Source organism: Fopius arisanus, unplaced genomic scaffold (genome assembly GCF_000806365.1).
Source record: "Fopius arisanus strain USDA-PBARC FA_bdor unplaced genomic scaffold, ASM80636v1 scaffold00040, whole genome shotgun sequence".
NCBI lineage: Eukaryota > Metazoa > Arthropoda > Insecta > Hymenoptera > Braconidae > Fopius > Fopius arisanus.
In genome coordinates this window covers 409,151-425,621 of record NW_011887779.1, presented here as the reverse complement: position 1 = coordinate 425,621, position 16,471 = coordinate 409,151, and the positions used below count along the sequence as shown (strand labels likewise).

Genomic DNA, 16,471 nt, shown 5'->3' with positions numbered 1-16,471 from the left:
ATTTCGCTATTGAATTGAGCTCTCATTTTCCCCCGGATATTATCAACGTGCAAGTGGATCAATACCCGCATGATGTGGACCCAGACAATGACAGCAGATCGGGTTATTCCGAGATCTGGGGCAGAAGTCAACGTAATGTGCGTCTCCACATCGAACGCATCTTGGGGATTGTCTGCAATTGGCAGCGATGTGCCAGAAACCCTGACAGCGATAACACTGGAGGATTGACTTTCCAGATTGCTGGGGGTAATCCTTGGAGGTGAGTTCCTCATTCAGACCTCTCGTTGGATTCATTATTCTGCAGAAATCTTCGGTGACAACTGCTGGAAGGGCGTTGAAGCGACAGATCCCGAAGAAATCTAGTCCCTCACGAATAAGTTTTTCGTAGTCCGACACATCAGGAATCTGAAGACGATGCATCCAGAAAATTTAATCACAAATTCGTACTTCACTACTTTTACCGAATAATTCATTTTTATTTTATATTTACGATTAACATTTCTTAATGATTTTGGCAGTTGCGTTCGCTGATGAATGAGTGATTGAATAATTGAAAATAATTAATTTACTTTTATTCTGATGTGGTACTGGCATCTGTCAAGAGTCGCTGAGGTAATCCCTTGTTTATTTAGAGCAGAACTTAAATCTTCCAGAGGAATAGCCCAGGGTACATCGTGAAGAAAAATTGATTGTTTATAATGTGAACCGCACGCTCGAAATTTCACGACCTTCAATTAATTAATGGATTAACTTAATTATTCAAAATAAAATTCAATTTTCAATTTGAGTTTCTTGGTAATAAAATATTTATCTGACATTTTTACCAAAACAAAAATATTTTTTGCTATAGCCTCAGGATAAATTTCATGAATTGTCAGATTGTTTAATTAGAGATAATTAGTGGCGAAAGGGGATTTACTTGGACTGGGGATCGGAAGATCTCTGAGAAATTTGTGGACTCAATTAATTTGTCGGCATCGGCCTCTGAACAGAAGGAGACGACCAGTCCATATGTCGTTTGATACGTGCTCCAGTTGTCCAAAGGTTGGGACTCTAGGATTGCTCTCTTCAGTTCTGATCTCGATAGGCCACCAATTTTATTAGGAATATTCAGCATCCGCGAGATGTACAGAGAGCACCCAGATTCATTGCGATTAACTGCCATTTTTATGGCGACCAATGCAAATAAAAAGCATTTGTAGGTTTAAAAAAATGTTAAATGGAGTTTTGGTAATGATAACGGGCTGCAGCTGACTTCACCATATGCCAAGAATTTTGTTTATTTAAGAATGAAATAAAATGATATTAAAAAGTGATATTAACACCCTATTTTGGATTCTGGGCACGTCCATTCGATTGTTCTTATCTCTGAATTGGCGAGAGATATCTAATTTTTTGTTATAACATTTTTTGCAGCTCTCGATTAAATCTTCAAAATATGTCTTAAGCAAAATAACGGTATTCGTTTTGGTTTTAAAAATATTCCACTTAGAACACTTTTTTCATGAAAATTCAGTTTTCACCGTGACATTTTCCTGCATGCCTTTCGCCATGTTAGTTTCTAATTTATCCTTTTTTTCCAAGAAAATAATTTTCTCCCTATGCATGTAATTACACATGAATCGTATTCTATACATTGTATTTTAGCTCCAATGGGAATTATGTGATTTGAAATGAACGCTCATTTCTTCAAGTACGTCAGATGTCGTTGATCGTTCCATTATTTTCAATTCGATTGTTGAGCGGTAGCCATTATGCTTTCCTTTATATATAAGGAGTTCTGCAATAATTATTTTAATTAATTAAATGATTATCTCGGCAATTCACATCATGACATAATTTAATTTTCATTTGAAAACAAACTCAGCGAAAATTAACACTGAAAAGAATCTTCAGTGAAATTTAGAATCTAACCTAGAACGTGTTCTTCACGAAAAGAAGAATAAAACTGTTTAATTATTTGATAAGACAATGACAACTAACAGGAGTACCAGGGAAACTTTATTATCACTCATCGATGACATCGAATTGATAGCCAAGTAAGATTGTTATTAGGGAATATTTAAATGAATTTTTAATTGACTTTGACAGCTGACAGAAGAAGAAGAATTTACATAAAAAAATCGTTCAGTCAACAATACGTTCCTTATGAATTAACAAATAAAATTGTCAATAAAATTCTGACAATGAAAACTCCATCGAATTATTTTGAATCACTTGCGGATAGAATTTGTAAAGAAAAATTGGTCTGAGTCAATAACCTTTTGTTAAATAATTTTTATTTACAGGGAAATGATTGAAAACACAATAGCTCAGAAGCACACAAAATTATCAACGCCAGAGCACGCCCAGCTGACGGAGTTGCTCGTCGCCAAGGATCAGGAATTGAAATCAACCCTGAAGCAATCAGCAGAGCAAGCCCAAATAAACATTAAAATGGACGCCCTGAAGGCTGAGGTGGAGCGACAGGATCAGGATATTCAGCAGCTGCAGCGACAGTTGAAAGAGGCTGAGCAGATTCTAGCAACGGCTATTTATCAAGCCAAACAGAAACTCCAGTCGATTGCTCGTGCTAATAAACGACCAGTGCCTTCTGAAGAGCTCATCAAGTTTGCACACAGGATCAGTGCAGCAAATGCTGTTTGTGCACCTCTCACATGGCAGCAGGGAGACCCCAGGAGACCTTATCCAACTGGTGAGTTTGATTTTAGAGTTCATTACATAAATTATCGAATCATAAATACTTAATAATATGACAATTAATGTTATTAATATTAATTATTGGTGTTTTAGCTTTTTGAAAAACAGTGGATAAAAATGCATTCAGTATTTATCGTCGGGATTATGAAGATATGATTTATAATGATAATTTTTTGAATTCTCTTCTTAGATATTGAAATGAGATTAGGATATTTGGGTCGATTGAGCGATTTGCCGTTGAATGGACAGCTTCTAGGGTCTCATCCAGGTCTCACGTCAGATCTCCACCGGACAGGACATTCCACAGGTAATAAAAAAAATAATCGATTCATTAATTTTTCAGAACTCATTGATAGATCAAGTAATCGATCAAGGAGAGAAGTGCCTAAACAATAATCTGGTTGAATCCAATATTTGATAAAAAAAATTATTATTAATTGTTTGATTTTGAACTTTTTTAGAGCCACCAGCATCATCAGCGAATCAATTCGCGTGGCACCCCTCGGGGGAGATCCATATGTCGATGGGTGGACAGGGGAGCGTTGCCATGAACACCCACAAACAGGAGAACGAGGATGTGGAAGTCATGTCGACGGATTCTTCCAGCAGCTCCTCCAGTGACTCACAATAATCATTGAACCCCTTCTGCTGATAAAAATATTTTAAAAAATTGTTTCGTGCTCCATACTCCCTTCATTTCTCTGACCCTACGCTATTGACGTCATGGAGAATGATATTCGGTAGAAAAGAGTTGAGCATGTCGTCAGAAAAGACTTTCTGTAAATGTCCCTGGAAGAAATTTTGTATTAAAATGATTTTATACCTAAAAAAATCAGTATTTAATATAATTCTCACATTTTTTTCCTCTTTTTTGAATTTAAACATTTCAAAACGAATATTCCCATGGATTACTTCCAGTCCAAAGTGTCTGCACTCGTTGTGCAGCAGATCTTTGTTCTTGAATAATAAAATCTTTCTGAGATGATCACTCGGATAAGATAATTGAGTACTATTATAGGCAGCACTCATTATTAGGAGGGCATCACTGGAAAGAAATAGAAAGTTGCGAAATGAATGAATCTATAGAAAACTGGAAATTATTACATTCATTATTAAATTATTCTTTAATATTTATCATGAGTAATTAATTAATTTCTAATTACCGTCTTATTTTCGGCAAATTCGTAATTGCTGCCATTGCCATTAAAGGAGACAATTTGACAATCAAACGACAAACTTTCACATAATTTTTCAAGTACCAGGCGCGGGAAATCTTCAATGCCATTCTCATAGAGGGGGATTCCCTGTCGACAAAGTTGAAATAAAGATATTTATATCATAAGATCTTATCAAAAATTATTTAAAGAAAAGTAAAAAGGCTTTAGCCTTGTTGATAATTACTTGTATTCTAATGGGAGACTCAGTGCTCTCTCGATTGCTGCGCAATTTCCCAGATACAGGAGTACATACAGCGTTTCCATTTGAGCTCTGTTACTACAAAATAAATTCTTCGGGTGACGGTCACGTTCGTCATATCTTACAAGAAGTTCCTTTATGCATTCCAGGAGATGATCATCGTTGAATTTTGGGACGAATTCCTCGAGGCTCCTGTCACAAAGTCTAATAAACAAAAAATACAGAATTATCAATAAAATTCTGATATCATTAAAAAATTTAATTAATACTGTCGGTGAACCAATTATGAGACAATGAATAAACTAAATAATGAGTGATCGAACAAGATGAATTCTGAATTATTTCCACAAATTAACGGGAGGAAATTTTCGAGTCTTACTATAAGTGGAATTAATTTGAGTTTTATAATACCATTAATGGATGGAATATGAACCTTTGTGCAGAATAAACATGAAATCTGACGATTGGTTCTAGAATCTGGATGGTTGTGACAGAATCTAATCTCTGGACAGTCATATCCTGTCTGATTGCTCTCAAACGATCGAAAATAAAGTTGTAGATAACAGCCCAATCAGCATCTGACCGAGTGGCGATCCTGAAATAATCATTAATATTTCTAAAACCTAATAGTCTTTGATAATAACTTTGAATATTGAATTTACGTACTGGGTGAATAAATATTGAAGAGTAGAGAGGAGAACTGGCCCGGGTCTCAATTCCTCTTGGCGTATTAATGATTTTCCTGGGCCTGATCGGATGTAACATTTTATTATCTTCTTGTTGTCAGCATTGGGTCTTCTCGAGTGTTTCTGGGAGTCATCAATCTCAAATCGATGCAACCATCCTTTCCTCTCGCGACTAAAACAAAGAAAAATTTTTTTATGTTAATTATTACAACAAATTCGTAAAGACAACAACATCATGTAAGATGGAGGACACGAAGTCTTCGTTAGCCTTCACCTGAAAACAATTAATTAAATCTATCTTATTTTGAGAAGTTTTTTTGTTTAGAGTTAAAAATTATTGTTTAAAAACCTACAAACGTCGTTCTTCATCAGGACACATCAATGAACACGTCCCAACGATTCCTTCCGACATAATTCGAAGAATTGCACAAGCAATAACACGCAAATACGACTTAAACCGACGTACGTTAAATTCCCCAAAAATATTTGAAATTTGAAGCGATCACGTCGCATTGGATAACATCACAGCTGCACCTGTTCGTTATGATTCTTTACAGATGTTCTTCAGAGAAAAGATTTGTCTGTTTTGCCCGGTGGACGTATTTTCTTTTAAAAGCGCCACCATCAGATGTTTTGCTTTTTATGCGTTTTGTAAACACCGAGGGTACATAACCTATTGCATTGTTGTTGGTGCTGATAATCAGATTGATGATGACAACGATGAACAGTCCCAAGTTGGAAGTGCAGTGGTCCCCAGTGCATCACAACAAATTTATAACATGGGGAACTGAGATTTGTCTGTATGAAGTTGGACAGATCAAAGATATCGTTCGATCGTCATGTGAGAATATTATTGATAATCACGGATTTTTTATTTTTGAGAACAGAAATTTTTCGGGAATCCCAACAAATGATGTAGATATTTTTCCCTGAATTCCTCAATAATTATAAAACTAATTATAAAACTTGAAAGATTTTACTGACAATTTTCCATTTTTTATTTTTGACTTTTGAGTATTCAAGATTATATTTACTAAATGACAATTGGTAAAAACGATGATATGATAACAATATTAATAAGATATGATTGTGTTTTATCTATAGGCAAACGAATTTCTGAAAAAACAGTGGCTCATCAGCTGGCGACAAATTCGAGTCATCCTTACGTGCGGTGTGTGGATATATATCCTCAACCAGAGCCGGATATTCTCTTAGCAGTTGGTCTTGCCAACGGTAAAGTAGTCCTGACGACCTTCGGACCAACAGCCTTCGACGCCCTAGGCCTCACAGGAAAAGAGTTGCCCCCAAAACACGCACGCCAGTGCAACGCCGTCTCCTGGAACCCCTCGGACCCAAACCTACTGCTCTGTGGTCTTGACAAATACCGAACGGATCACTCAATCCTCCTGTGGGACGTCGTCAGAAGCCAGAACATCACGTCATCAGGTCTTGACCGTCAGTCTCTCCACCACCACACAACAGTCAGTCAATCCGAGCACAACACCACCCTGAAACCCCTAGCCGAGGCCGGTGTCTCCGAGACAACCCACTCCCTCAGTTGGTTCCCCAATGACTCCAGATGCTGTGTCGCTGGTGTAAACAATAAACAACTCAAGATAATCGACTTCAGGGACTCAATTCGAGTCGTTAACACAACCCCAACAAAATCAGTCTACAGTGTAGCAGTTAATCCCCACAATTGCTACCACCTGGTCTCCCACGTGGAGAATCAAATAACAATCTGGGATACGAGATACTTCGAGAAACCAGTGCTCACACTTCCCCAGAGTAGAGGTGTCATTAAAGTCCTCTGGTGTCCAACACGTCACAACCTCCTGGGGACAATCCAGAAGGACTCAAATGCCCTCTACCTCCATGACATTCAGCACTGTGGGAGCAGTGTCCCAGGGAATGCCGACGCAGAGACCAATGGAATGGGATCGAGTGGAGGTGGAAATGTCGGAGTCAACAGCGAGGAGACAGAACCTGGGGCACTGGAGAGGACAGTAATACCTCCCTGGAGCTCGTATCCCACGAGCTTCTCCTGGCATCCCAGTCATGTCAACAGACTTCTAGCGATTTCTCATCAGGGGGTCATCAATGATTACACCGTCTACGAGAGAATCACCATAAATTGGTCAACAAGGTCACATATCGCCTGGAATCATGCCTCAAAAGCTATCAAGTATCTCAGCAGCTCTGACAGCATCTACAGAGGATTCGATGACATCTCGATATTAATAAAGAAAAGAGCTTTCACGGATTATGGGCTTTTGCCTGAATTGTCACAGAATGGAGAACTTGCGGAGAACGATCAGCTGAAGAACCTCTGGCACTGGCTGTGTCTCAGTCGTTCTCTCGTTGAGGACGAGGTGATTCCATCCGGAGATAACAAACACCCGGGGGTCAGGACTGTCATGAAATTGGATGGATCCAACAGTTTCATTAAATCTGAAATTAGCAACCGACCGTGGACTGACATCGGCTCCACCAGTCACACAGCAAAAATTTACAAATCCCCAGATAGAGACAAGGCACTTCAGCTCTGTGGGTGGAGATTTGAGGTCCAGGGTAAGGAGTCTGTCTTCGAGGAGAAGAATAATTTGTTTATCGAGAGGCTTGAGAGGGAGGGGAATTACGCCAGGGCCACAGCAATATCTGTTTTTAATCTGTGCTTGAGACAGGCTATTGAGATTTTGAACAGGGGTTCCAGCAAGATCACAGGCTCGACGAATCTTAATATCGTGGCGATGGCCCTGTCTGGATTCTCTGAGGACAGAAACAGCATGTGGAGGGAATTGTGTCTCAAGTCCAGGGCCCAGCTTACTGATCCTTACTTGAGAGCAACATTTGCTTTTCTCACAGCTGATAATGAGGGGTACGAAGCAGTTCTTAATGAGAGTGGAGTTGCTGTTGAGGATCGAGTGGCTTTTGCCCTCATGTTCCTGTCGGACTCGAAGCTCGCGGATTACCTAAAGAAATTGACAGCCAAACTCACGGAGGAGGGGGATTTGGCTGGGTTTCTACTGACTGGAGCAACTCTTGATGGAATTATTCTTCTCAATCGGTATCTCCAGATCACTGGTGATGTGCAGAGCTGCAGTCTCATTGCTATCAGGGCCCTGTCCTCCAAATTGCTACAGGAGAATCAGGTGCAGGTGTGGATTGAGAGTTACAAGGGCCTGTTGGATGCCTGGAAGATGTGGAATCAGAGGGCACATTTTGATATTGCCATGAGGTCCTCGACGAATGATAAACCACCCCAACAGGTTTATATCTCCTGCAATTTCTGTGGCAAGAGTATTTCTGCTTTTATGCAAGGGCTCAGTCGAGCGAGGGGACCGTTCGGTAGGCTGGGGAATACCTCGAACAAATTGAAGATGTCTTCGTGCCCCAGCTGCAGGAAACCACTACCTCGGTGTGCTATTTGTCTCATGCATATGGGAACTGTCAGTGGATTTCAGGCAGCTATTGCTGGGGTTGGGGGGATGTCCAGTAGAAATGATGAGGATGGAAAACTCACGGAATTTGGAAATTGGTTCACCTGGTGTCAGACGTGCAGACATGGGGGACATACTGATCACATCACCCACTGGTTTGGACAGCACACTGAATGCCCTGTTACCTCCTGCACGTGCAGATGCTTTTCCCTGGATGCGTCTCATGTAATCGGGGGAAATACTCTGTGAAAAGGCTCTCGAGCTATTTGTGATATGCCATTTTCTCCAAGTCCTGAGAGAGAAACGAAACGATATTTATATGGAGTTTAATCGTGTAAATAAAGGAAATAATTTAATTATCTGAGGACAATGTAGAAAGAAAGTTAAGGTAATGTATTTGTAATTTGATATTACGATTTTCCTGAATGCTGAAATCGATGGTAATAATTTATTTTTTCTAAATGGAGTCTTTTGATCAATTGACGGTTAATTTCACACACATTCGTCGCCTCGATCTTAATAATATAATAAAAATGTCGGAAATAGGAAAAATTAAAAAATAGAAAAGAAAATTTTCACTCCAATCCTCGGGTATGACTTTTTTCAACTGACTTTTTTAAAAAATTCAATTATTGTTCGTCGACCAATCGTTGGACACCGCTGCATTATCGCGCATGTGCAGTGGGTACCGCTGGACAGTTTCAAAATGTCTCTCTCATTCTCATTGCACGAGAGGCATAAAAACATATGACTCACGTATAAGTATATCTTGTGAAATAAGAGGTGTATAGTGCGTTCAGTTATTCGAGCGAATTCGAACGGTCGGCGAAGGAATCAGAGAGAAACACCCGTAAAAATGGCTGAATTAATCGCAATACCGTTGAAGAAACCGTCGGACGTTGATGTTGTCAAGCCACTGACAAATGTCATCAAGTCAACGTACAATTCAGACTCCAATCAAAAGGATTACGGTGAGGCCATCAACGAGTTCAGCAAATTGAGAAACAATGCGCTGTGGCGAGCTTTCGAGAAGTATGAAAGCTCTCTGGAGGTTATTTATAAGTACGTATGACTCATTTGGTAATTATCATTTTTTTAGATGACATCTTAAGGTGATTGGATGTCACATGACAGATGTCAGACTATGATACGTCTATTGTCTCTTCGAAATTTGATTTGACAGCATGTCAATTTTTTTTTCCCACATATTAAAATTCCTAGAGTTTGAAGTATAATTTTTATTCAATAATTTACAAGTATTATTTTTTATTATTTTATTGCAGTTACTACGATCAGCTGTGCTCGTTGGAAGGAAAAATTCCAATGCATGAGCTACAAATTCCATTCAAGTGGAAAGATGCGTTTGATCGTACGATATTCGGCGGGAAATTGAGCTTGAGTGGGTACTTCTTCCTCTGTGATTCTCAAATTATTACAATTGCTATTAATAATCCTATTATCTCCAGCTATCAGTACACTCTCGTATGAGAAAATGTGCGTGCTCTTCAACATCGCAGCTCTGCAAAGCTCAGTCGCTGCTAGTCAATCGATGGAGAGTGACGAGGGCTTGAAATTATCCGCTAAATTATTTCAAGTACGTAGAAAAATTAATTTTATGTATTACAAGTAGAGTAAAGTGAATTATGATAGAAATAGAGAAAATAATTGAAGTATATTTAAAAAGTATTTTTTCGAAATCAGGAGATAAATGGAGTATTAAAAAACCAATGCATTTTTAATTCCAGCAAGCAGCGGGAATTTTCAATTACTTGAAGGGCAACGTTATGCTGTCAATCCAGCAGGAGCCGACTCCAGACATGTCCCCTGACACCCTGAGTGCCTTATCCGCGTTGATGCTGGCACAGGCCCAAGAGATTTTCGTCCACAAAGCGATTCATGACTCAATGAAAGAGGGTGTGATCGCTAAATTGGCCTCCCAAGCCGAGGAAATGTACGCAGACACAGCCAAGCTCTTCCAGAAAGACATGTTTCGCTCGTTCTGGGACAAGGATTGGGTGCCCCTGATAATAGGAAAACAATCTGGTTATCGAGCGATGGCTGAGCTGTACCAGGCATCAGTCTGCAAAGCGAAGAAGGCAATTGGTGAGGAAATCGCCAGGCTAGAGTACGCGGTAGACCTCTTCACATCAGCAGCTCAACGTTCGAATAAGCCAAACCTATTTGAAGAATACTCGGGTCGCGCCCAACGTCGTCTTGCAGAAGTGAAGAAGGACAACGATTTCATCTACCACGAGCGAGTCCCCAACATCAAGAACCTCGAGCCCATTGGCAAAGCGAATGTCGCCAAACTCCTCCCCTTAAATCATCCAATGGGCTCCAGCTCTAAGGACATCTTCGAGGAACTTCTCCCTGTTGGTGTTCACCAGGCCATGTCTTCTTACGAGATTCGTCGAAACGACCTAGTCAATTGTGAAATATCGAAATTACGAGAGATGACACAAGTCTTGAATACGGTTTTAGCGAGTTTAAATCTTCCAGCAGCTATCGAGGACACGAGTGGTACGGAGATACCTCAATCCCTCCTAGAGAAAGCGAATTATGTCAGATCAGCTGGGGGTATCACTGCCCTGGAGTCAGCCATGAATGAACTCCCAGATCTGCTGCAACGAAATAAAGATATCCTGGATGAAACAGAGAAGATGTTAACTGAGGAGAGAGATTCTGATAATCAGTTGAGGGAGCAGTTCAAGGAGAGATGGACGAGAATTCCCAGTGATAAACTTACCCAGCAATTTACTGTCAATGCACAAAAGTATCGAGCTATTATCGATAATGCTGTGGCTGCTGACAGCACTGTTCGTCAGAAATTTGAGTCACACAGGGAGGGAATGGAGATGCTGAGTCTGGATGAGAGTCAGTTGTCGTCAGCTGTTCCCTCAGGATCAGCCCTACAGGATAGCAATGCCGTCAGTCAGCTGCAGAAGCTCATGGAGGAGGTGGAAACGCTGAAAGCGGAGAGAGATGTCATTGAGAGTGAATTGAAATCTGCAACAGCTGACATGAAATCTGTCTTCCTGGCTGCTCTAGCCAAGGACGGTGCCATCGATGAGCCCAATCTCTCGGTGGAGAACATTGGAAAGACCTATGGAGCTTTCACTAATCAGATTAGAGACAGCTCCAGTAGACAGGAGAGTTTAGTCTCTGCTATACAATCAGCTCATGCTGCATTCACCAGGGAGCAGAGTGGAAGTGGTGGAAACAGGGAGGCAATGCTCAGGAAATTGGCGTCGGCGTACGATGCATTCAAGGAGTTGAAGAATAATTTACACGAGGGAGCGAAATTCTATAATGATCTTACGCAGCTGCTCGTTGTTTTCCAGAATAAAATATCTGATTTTTGCTTCGCGAGGAAAACTGAGAAGGAGGAGCTCCTCAAGGATTTGACGACTAATCTGAGTCACAGTGGACCTGCTGTGACACCTAGCATTCCAGCACATCATTCCGCACCGGTTGAGCCTAGCTATGGAGGTGGTTCACAGTTGCCTTATCCCACTCAGTATCAGGGAGGCATGCCTGTGCCTTATGGACCTACACCTGCTGGACCTTATCCCGCTTATGTGCCACCACCGATGCCTAATACATATAATCCTTATGCTACTATGCCGTATCCTAATCAAGGTAGAGAATCTTGTATTGTTTCGTGAGGTCAGGGACCTTGTCAGATTTTTTTTTCAAGTGAATATCCATTATTCAAAATTTTTAATCCTTACGGTTTTCGTTTTGACGCTAAAATTTCCCAGTTATTAATTATTCTGGGGTGAATTTTTGGAATAAAATCAATGTCAATTGTATAAAATCATCAAGAGGATTGCTGCATTGGTTTATTATACTAATGATTAAATATTCATGATTGAATAGCTCCATATGGTGGTCCGAGCTACCCTTATCAGCCTCAGCAACATCAGCCTGGGTATAATCCTGGGTACGCCACGTTTCCACGATATCCTGGAGACCAGTCCCGTCCTGGTCAGAATCCCTGGTGAATTTCGACGTCACAGAAAGTAAATATGACATATTAATGCTCTTGTTATGTCACAGTAATTCAGTGGAAACTTGATGCTTGTTTATATTGTTGTCAATAAACTATTTACTCAGTTCGTACTATTAAAGATATTTAGAGGTATTCGTAGTTGTAATTTTGTATTATCCCTGAAATAAAGTAATCTAGTAAATTCCTTCATCCCTCGTGGTTTATTCATTTTTATTCATTCATCTCATTCGAATCTCGGTGATTAGAAATTCTTAATTCTTTCTACAATTGGACTTAATGTAAATTAATTTGGATAAAAAATCAGATTTAGCGAATATCGGCTACAGAAAATTAATTGATGTAAAAACAGTTCTGATTCGATTTTGATTTTTCTACCACTAAGAATTTCAAATTAAAAAAAAATTATCAACATAATCCAAGCCATGATGTAACTGCACATGATTATTATTAACTTCCGTGAACGGTGCATTTGGATACTTGAAATAATTTCTAATTCATCGATATATGAAAAATACACTTGCACAAAATTATCTCGTTGATAAAGACAGAACAGACATTTTTGCATTTGTGCATTTATATTGCAAACAATTAATTTCGGATGACACTTCAGCGTTTTTTAATATTCACTAACTACACTGAAAAAATAAATGAAAGACAATTAAACAAAATAATTTTTCCAAGAGCTTCGAAGAAGAATAATTTCAACGCGTAATAATTAAAATTATAAAAATAAAAATAATCAAAACCTCAGTGAAAAATAAAGTTAGGGTTTGAAAAAATTCTGAAGTGCACTTGAGACACGAAAAATTGATTCCACAATGAAATAATTATCTGTAAACAATTAGCGTTTAGAGTAATAACTACTCTCAGAGGAAACACTGCGTGAAGTTCTTTTAATTCGAGATTGATTCTCGTCATTGCCCTCACGACTCTTCTGCTCCTCCGAATATCTCTTATCATTAGAGCTGTTCCTCCTGGACCTCCTGGACGTTGAATACCTGTGAGTCCCGTCATTCCTGCGACTGTACCTGCGATAACTCGAATCATCACGACTACGATTCTCCCTGGATCGTGAACGCCTCCTACGACGTCTGTCACCACTGGACTGACGCCAGGACGACCTGCCATTAGCTCCAGACCCTCTGCGAAATTTACTGTCAACGGTATCGTGAGATCTCGAGCTGTTTATTCTACTTTGCACCCGTCTGTGAGTGTTGTCTTGATCATTGGATTTGTTAAGGTCAGGGCTACCCTGATCTCCTCGATTATCTGATTTGGGGATCTTCTGGTCATCGCACGCCTCTGTGAATCTCCTAGGTCCTCTCTGCAATTCTTCTTTATTCTTCTTCAAATCCTCCAATTTTATCGTACGCTTCTGCGCTTGTTTCCAGTGAGGAGGCGTTGCACTCCGGGATCTACTCTGGGATGGGGTACGATATCTAAATGTTCCTCTGCCTTTAAATATTCGTCCTGCCTTACGATAATTCCGTCCAGATTCTCGATTATAGTATTGCTTATACTCTTTTTGATTGGAATTGGTGGTGGGTCCAGCGCGGTATAGAAACTTGTTAGCAGGCACTTCCGGTATTTCATCGGGATCGATTTTTGTCACCGATACCAGAGGATGACGATTCTGGTATTCTTTCTCGTCGTCATCGTCCTCTGCACCACTTTTCTCCGATTCAGCGGTTTTTCTTTCGCTGAAATAATTTATCGAGCCCATACAAAATTAATTAATTCACTATTCAGTATTTAAACTGAATAGCAGAAAAGAAAGTAAAAATCCAAATCTGTGAAAAAATAGCGAATGCATCTCTGGATTTTTGAAAGAGAAAAGTTCTTTCTGATTTAATTACAATTTGTAAAAAATGTTTACTTGTAATTTGTGATAACTTTGAAAACACTGAGATTTTTACCTTTTCTTGTGTTTCTTTCTCTTTTTAGACGATCTCTTGCCTGAGTCTGAAATTGAATCTGAAGACCTGACTTTTTTGCTGCTTCGGGTTTCGTCTGCAAAATAAATTTCATTCATGCTCAATGGTACGACATGAATAATAAAAATAAATAGTAAATCGTGTGGACAATTAAATGCCGATAAAATCGAATGAGTCATGAAAATCTTTCGTACCTTTCGATTTGGCTTTTAAAACAAGTTCTCCACAGTGAACCACTTTGACATCCTGCAGAGGTCTAGACATCCGATCGACAGGCAATCCTTCAATATGCAATACGCAGTCCTGTCCAGAAACAACCTCTCCAAAAACAACATGGACACTGCAATGAAAAATCGATAAATCAATAAAAATTACCAATTAACTGATTTTTAATGTAAATCCCAACGTAAAATACACTTACTTGTCAAGATGGGGAGCGGGTTGCGTTGTACTATAACAACAAAATTACATTAAGGTGATAAAAGTCGTAGAGAGAGCTTTTTCAACTTTTCATCGGGTCATTGTGTTGTTGAAATGGTACAGCAAGTCCTCGCTCATGACTACGCAAAAACAGTGCTGGTTATTTATTCCCGTGGATCCATGATCATAATAATTCCACACGGATTATTTGAGGCATTACCTTTCGACAATTTCAGATTCAGGGAGGAACTGACATGCAAATTACACCACCAAATGAATGTTTATGACATATTTGTTGTGAAATTCAATCCTCAAGGAATTCTTAAATTATCTGATGTTTGAGCTATTATTTTATGATTATGAATCGACGCATTATCAGAACTGTAAAACAGTGATGATAACGCGGGAGTAATAAATAAATAAACATAACATAAGTCGGAGCAATATTTCATCTTCAAGTCAACTCGTTTCATCTTGTTTATATCAAATTAATGTTTATCACTTTACGATTTTTTAATTATTAGTTCTCATTTCTCTTTTGATACGTTTCCTTTCCCCTAGAGGAATGAAAACCGAAATGAAAAAGAGAAGATCACTGTCGAGTGTTAAAAGAACGTAAAGCATTCGGTGATTTGACTTGATAAAAAAATTGAAGAATTATCCACTCCTGGAGAACACTCACATGAAAAACTGGGATCCATTGGTGTCTTTCCCTCGATTTGCCATCGACAGGAGGAAAGGCTTGTCATGTTTCAAAGTAAAATTTTCATCTGAAAAATCGGGGAAAATAAAAAATGAGAGTTCGATGTCAGAATGGCGAAGAAACAGATAATGGAAAAAATGGAGTACCTGAAAAAGTTCCTCCGTAGATCGATTCTCCACCTGTACCATTTCCACCAGAAAAATCTCCTCCTTGAATCATGAAATCCTTGACCACACGATGGAAAATAATTCCCTTGTAATGCAGGGGTTTTGCTGTTGTCTTCCCCAGACCCAATTCTCCAGTGCAGAGGGCACGAAAATTTTCCGACGTTTGGGGGCATAAGTCATTGAACAATTCAAAGACAATTCTGCCAATTGGCAGACCCCCTATTTCCACATCGAAGAATACACGAGGATTCACTTTCACCATTTTGAAAGTTATGCCCTCCCTGGAAAATAATTATTTATTATTTATATTATTCATTATGCATTGTTATTCATGATGAAAAATCATTTGACATGAAACTCATCGAAATATCAATGCAGCATTTGCTAGAAGTTTTGAAAAAATAATATCTGGAGTGAATCACGAAATCAAAACCCGAGAAAATCTGAGATCCCATAAACTCGAAAAAAATTAGTTCCACCGGAATTAGTCAGGACTAACCTCTCCCCCAGTTGTTCGTCCTTTCTGAAATTCCGGTAAAAATCTAAAAATCGTTAAAGCGTTTTAAAATCGTACAACTAGGGTGGGATTATACCGAAATACCTACGACAAATTCCAGCTGATGAAGATTGAGAATTCTTATCGAATTAGCACTAATTATCACAAAACAAAACCTGAAACTGTCGAGACAATCCGTCATATTCCACTCAGAGATAACGATCTTCGGCGATTAATCGAAGGTGTCGATTAATCGAAGAAAGTGTCGATTAATCGAATATGTCGATTGTCATCGATTAATCGAATGTACCAATTTTTAAAAAATAATATTCCACTCTGGATTAATGGTTTTTCAATGTTGTCGAAGCATATAATATCATTTTAATTTCAATGAGTAACGCAATAATCATAATAATTCCCTATTAATCCTTCCAGAGATAATTATTAATAATTATAATTTTAATTGGCTTTAGTCGGAAAAGACATATGCAACATTA

At 39.1% G+C, this 16,471-nt stretch overlaps 6 protein-coding genes across 9 annotated transcripts; 3 read left to right on the top strand and 3 right to left on the bottom strand.

Annotated features, from left to right (window-relative positions):
* Nucleotides 1–6: 6 nt before the first annotated feature.
* Nucleotides 7–1,188, bottom strand: LOC105266631 (uncharacterized). The gene is made up of 3 exons (XM_011304954.1): nt 920–1,188; nt 570–728; nt 7–405 (listed from the first exon to the last, which is right to left on the bottom strand). Exons 1-3 carry the CDS (start codon nt 1,163–1,165, stop codon nt 43–45), a joined length of 768 nt encoding a protein of 255 aa, XP_011303256.1. The 5' UTR covers nt 1,166–1,188; the 3' UTR covers nt 7–42.
* A 760-nt stretch (nt 1,189–1,948) lies between these two features.
* On the top strand, nt 1,949–3,347 carry MED4 (mediator complex subunit 4). Its single transcript, XM_011304955.1, has 4 exons — nt 1,949–2,039; nt 2,289–2,695; nt 2,891–3,007; nt 3,162–3,347. The coding sequence occupies exons 1-4, from the start codon at nt 1,972–1,974 to the stop codon at nt 3,329–3,331; spliced, it is 762 nt and encodes a 253-aa protein (XP_011303257.1). The 5' UTR covers nt 1,949–1,971; the 3' UTR covers nt 3,332–3,347.
* A 38-nt stretch (nt 3,348–3,385) lies between these two features.
* Nucleotides 3,386–5,241, bottom strand: LOC105266633 (germinal-center associated nuclear protein). The gene is made up of 7 exons (XM_011304956.1): nt 5,156–5,241; nt 4,783–4,974; nt 4,550–4,711; nt 4,102–4,320; nt 3,864–4,004; nt 3,556–3,745; nt 3,386–3,489 (listed from the first exon to the last, which is right to left on the bottom strand). Exons 1-7 carry the CDS (start codon nt 5,212–5,214, stop codon nt 3,394–3,396), a joined length of 1,059 nt encoding a protein of 352 aa, XP_011303258.1. The 5' UTR covers nt 5,215–5,241; the 3' UTR covers nt 3,386–3,393.
* A 257-nt stretch (nt 5,242–5,498) lies between these two features.
* mio (GATOR complex protein mio) lies at nt 5,499–8,603 on the top strand. The gene is made up of 2 exons (XM_011304953.1): nt 5,499–5,643; nt 5,907–8,603. Exons 1-2 carry the CDS (start codon nt 5,511–5,513, stop codon nt 8,489–8,491), a joined length of 2,718 nt encoding a protein of 905 aa, XP_011303255.1. The 5' UTR covers nt 5,499–5,510; the 3' UTR covers nt 8,492–8,603.
* Nucleotides 8,604–8,962: 359 nt separating this feature from the next.
* On the top strand, nt 8,963–12,443 carry ALiX (programmed cell death 6-interacting protein-like protein AliX). Its single transcript, XM_011304952.1, has 5 exons — nt 8,963–9,304; nt 9,526–9,641; nt 9,709–9,836; nt 9,988–11,881; nt 12,122–12,443. The coding sequence occupies exons 1-5, from the start codon at nt 9,099–9,101 to the stop codon at nt 12,244–12,246; spliced, it is 2,469 nt and encodes an 822-aa protein (XP_011303254.1). The 5' UTR covers nt 8,963–9,098; the 3' UTR covers nt 12,247–12,443.
* A 576-nt stretch (nt 12,444–13,019) lies between these two features.
* Nucleotides 13,020–16,188, bottom strand: LOC105266628 (peptidyl-prolyl cis-trans isomerase cyp11). 4 transcript variants are annotated; one of them, XM_011304947.1, is made up of 8 exons: nt 16,080–16,188; nt 15,978–16,020; nt 15,458–15,759; nt 15,291–15,378; nt 14,610–14,639; nt 14,383–14,528; nt 14,171–14,264; nt 13,020–13,954 (listed from the first exon to the last, which is right to left on the bottom strand). In XM_011304947.1, exons 1-8 carry the CDS (start codon nt 16,174–16,176, stop codon nt 13,096–13,098), a joined length of 1,659 nt encoding a protein of 552 aa, XP_011303249.1. In that variant the 5' UTR covers nt 16,177–16,188; the 3' UTR covers nt 13,020–13,095. The 4 variants fall into 4 exon arrangements, with proteins under 4 accessions (XP_011303249.1, XP_011303251.1, XP_011303253.1 ...); XM_011304949.1 differs by having other exon boundaries at nt 16,084–16,174; XM_011304951.1 differs by having other exon boundaries at nt 15,978–16,001; nt 16,084–16,174.
* Between the last annotated feature and the right edge of the window lie 283 nt (nt 16,189–16,471).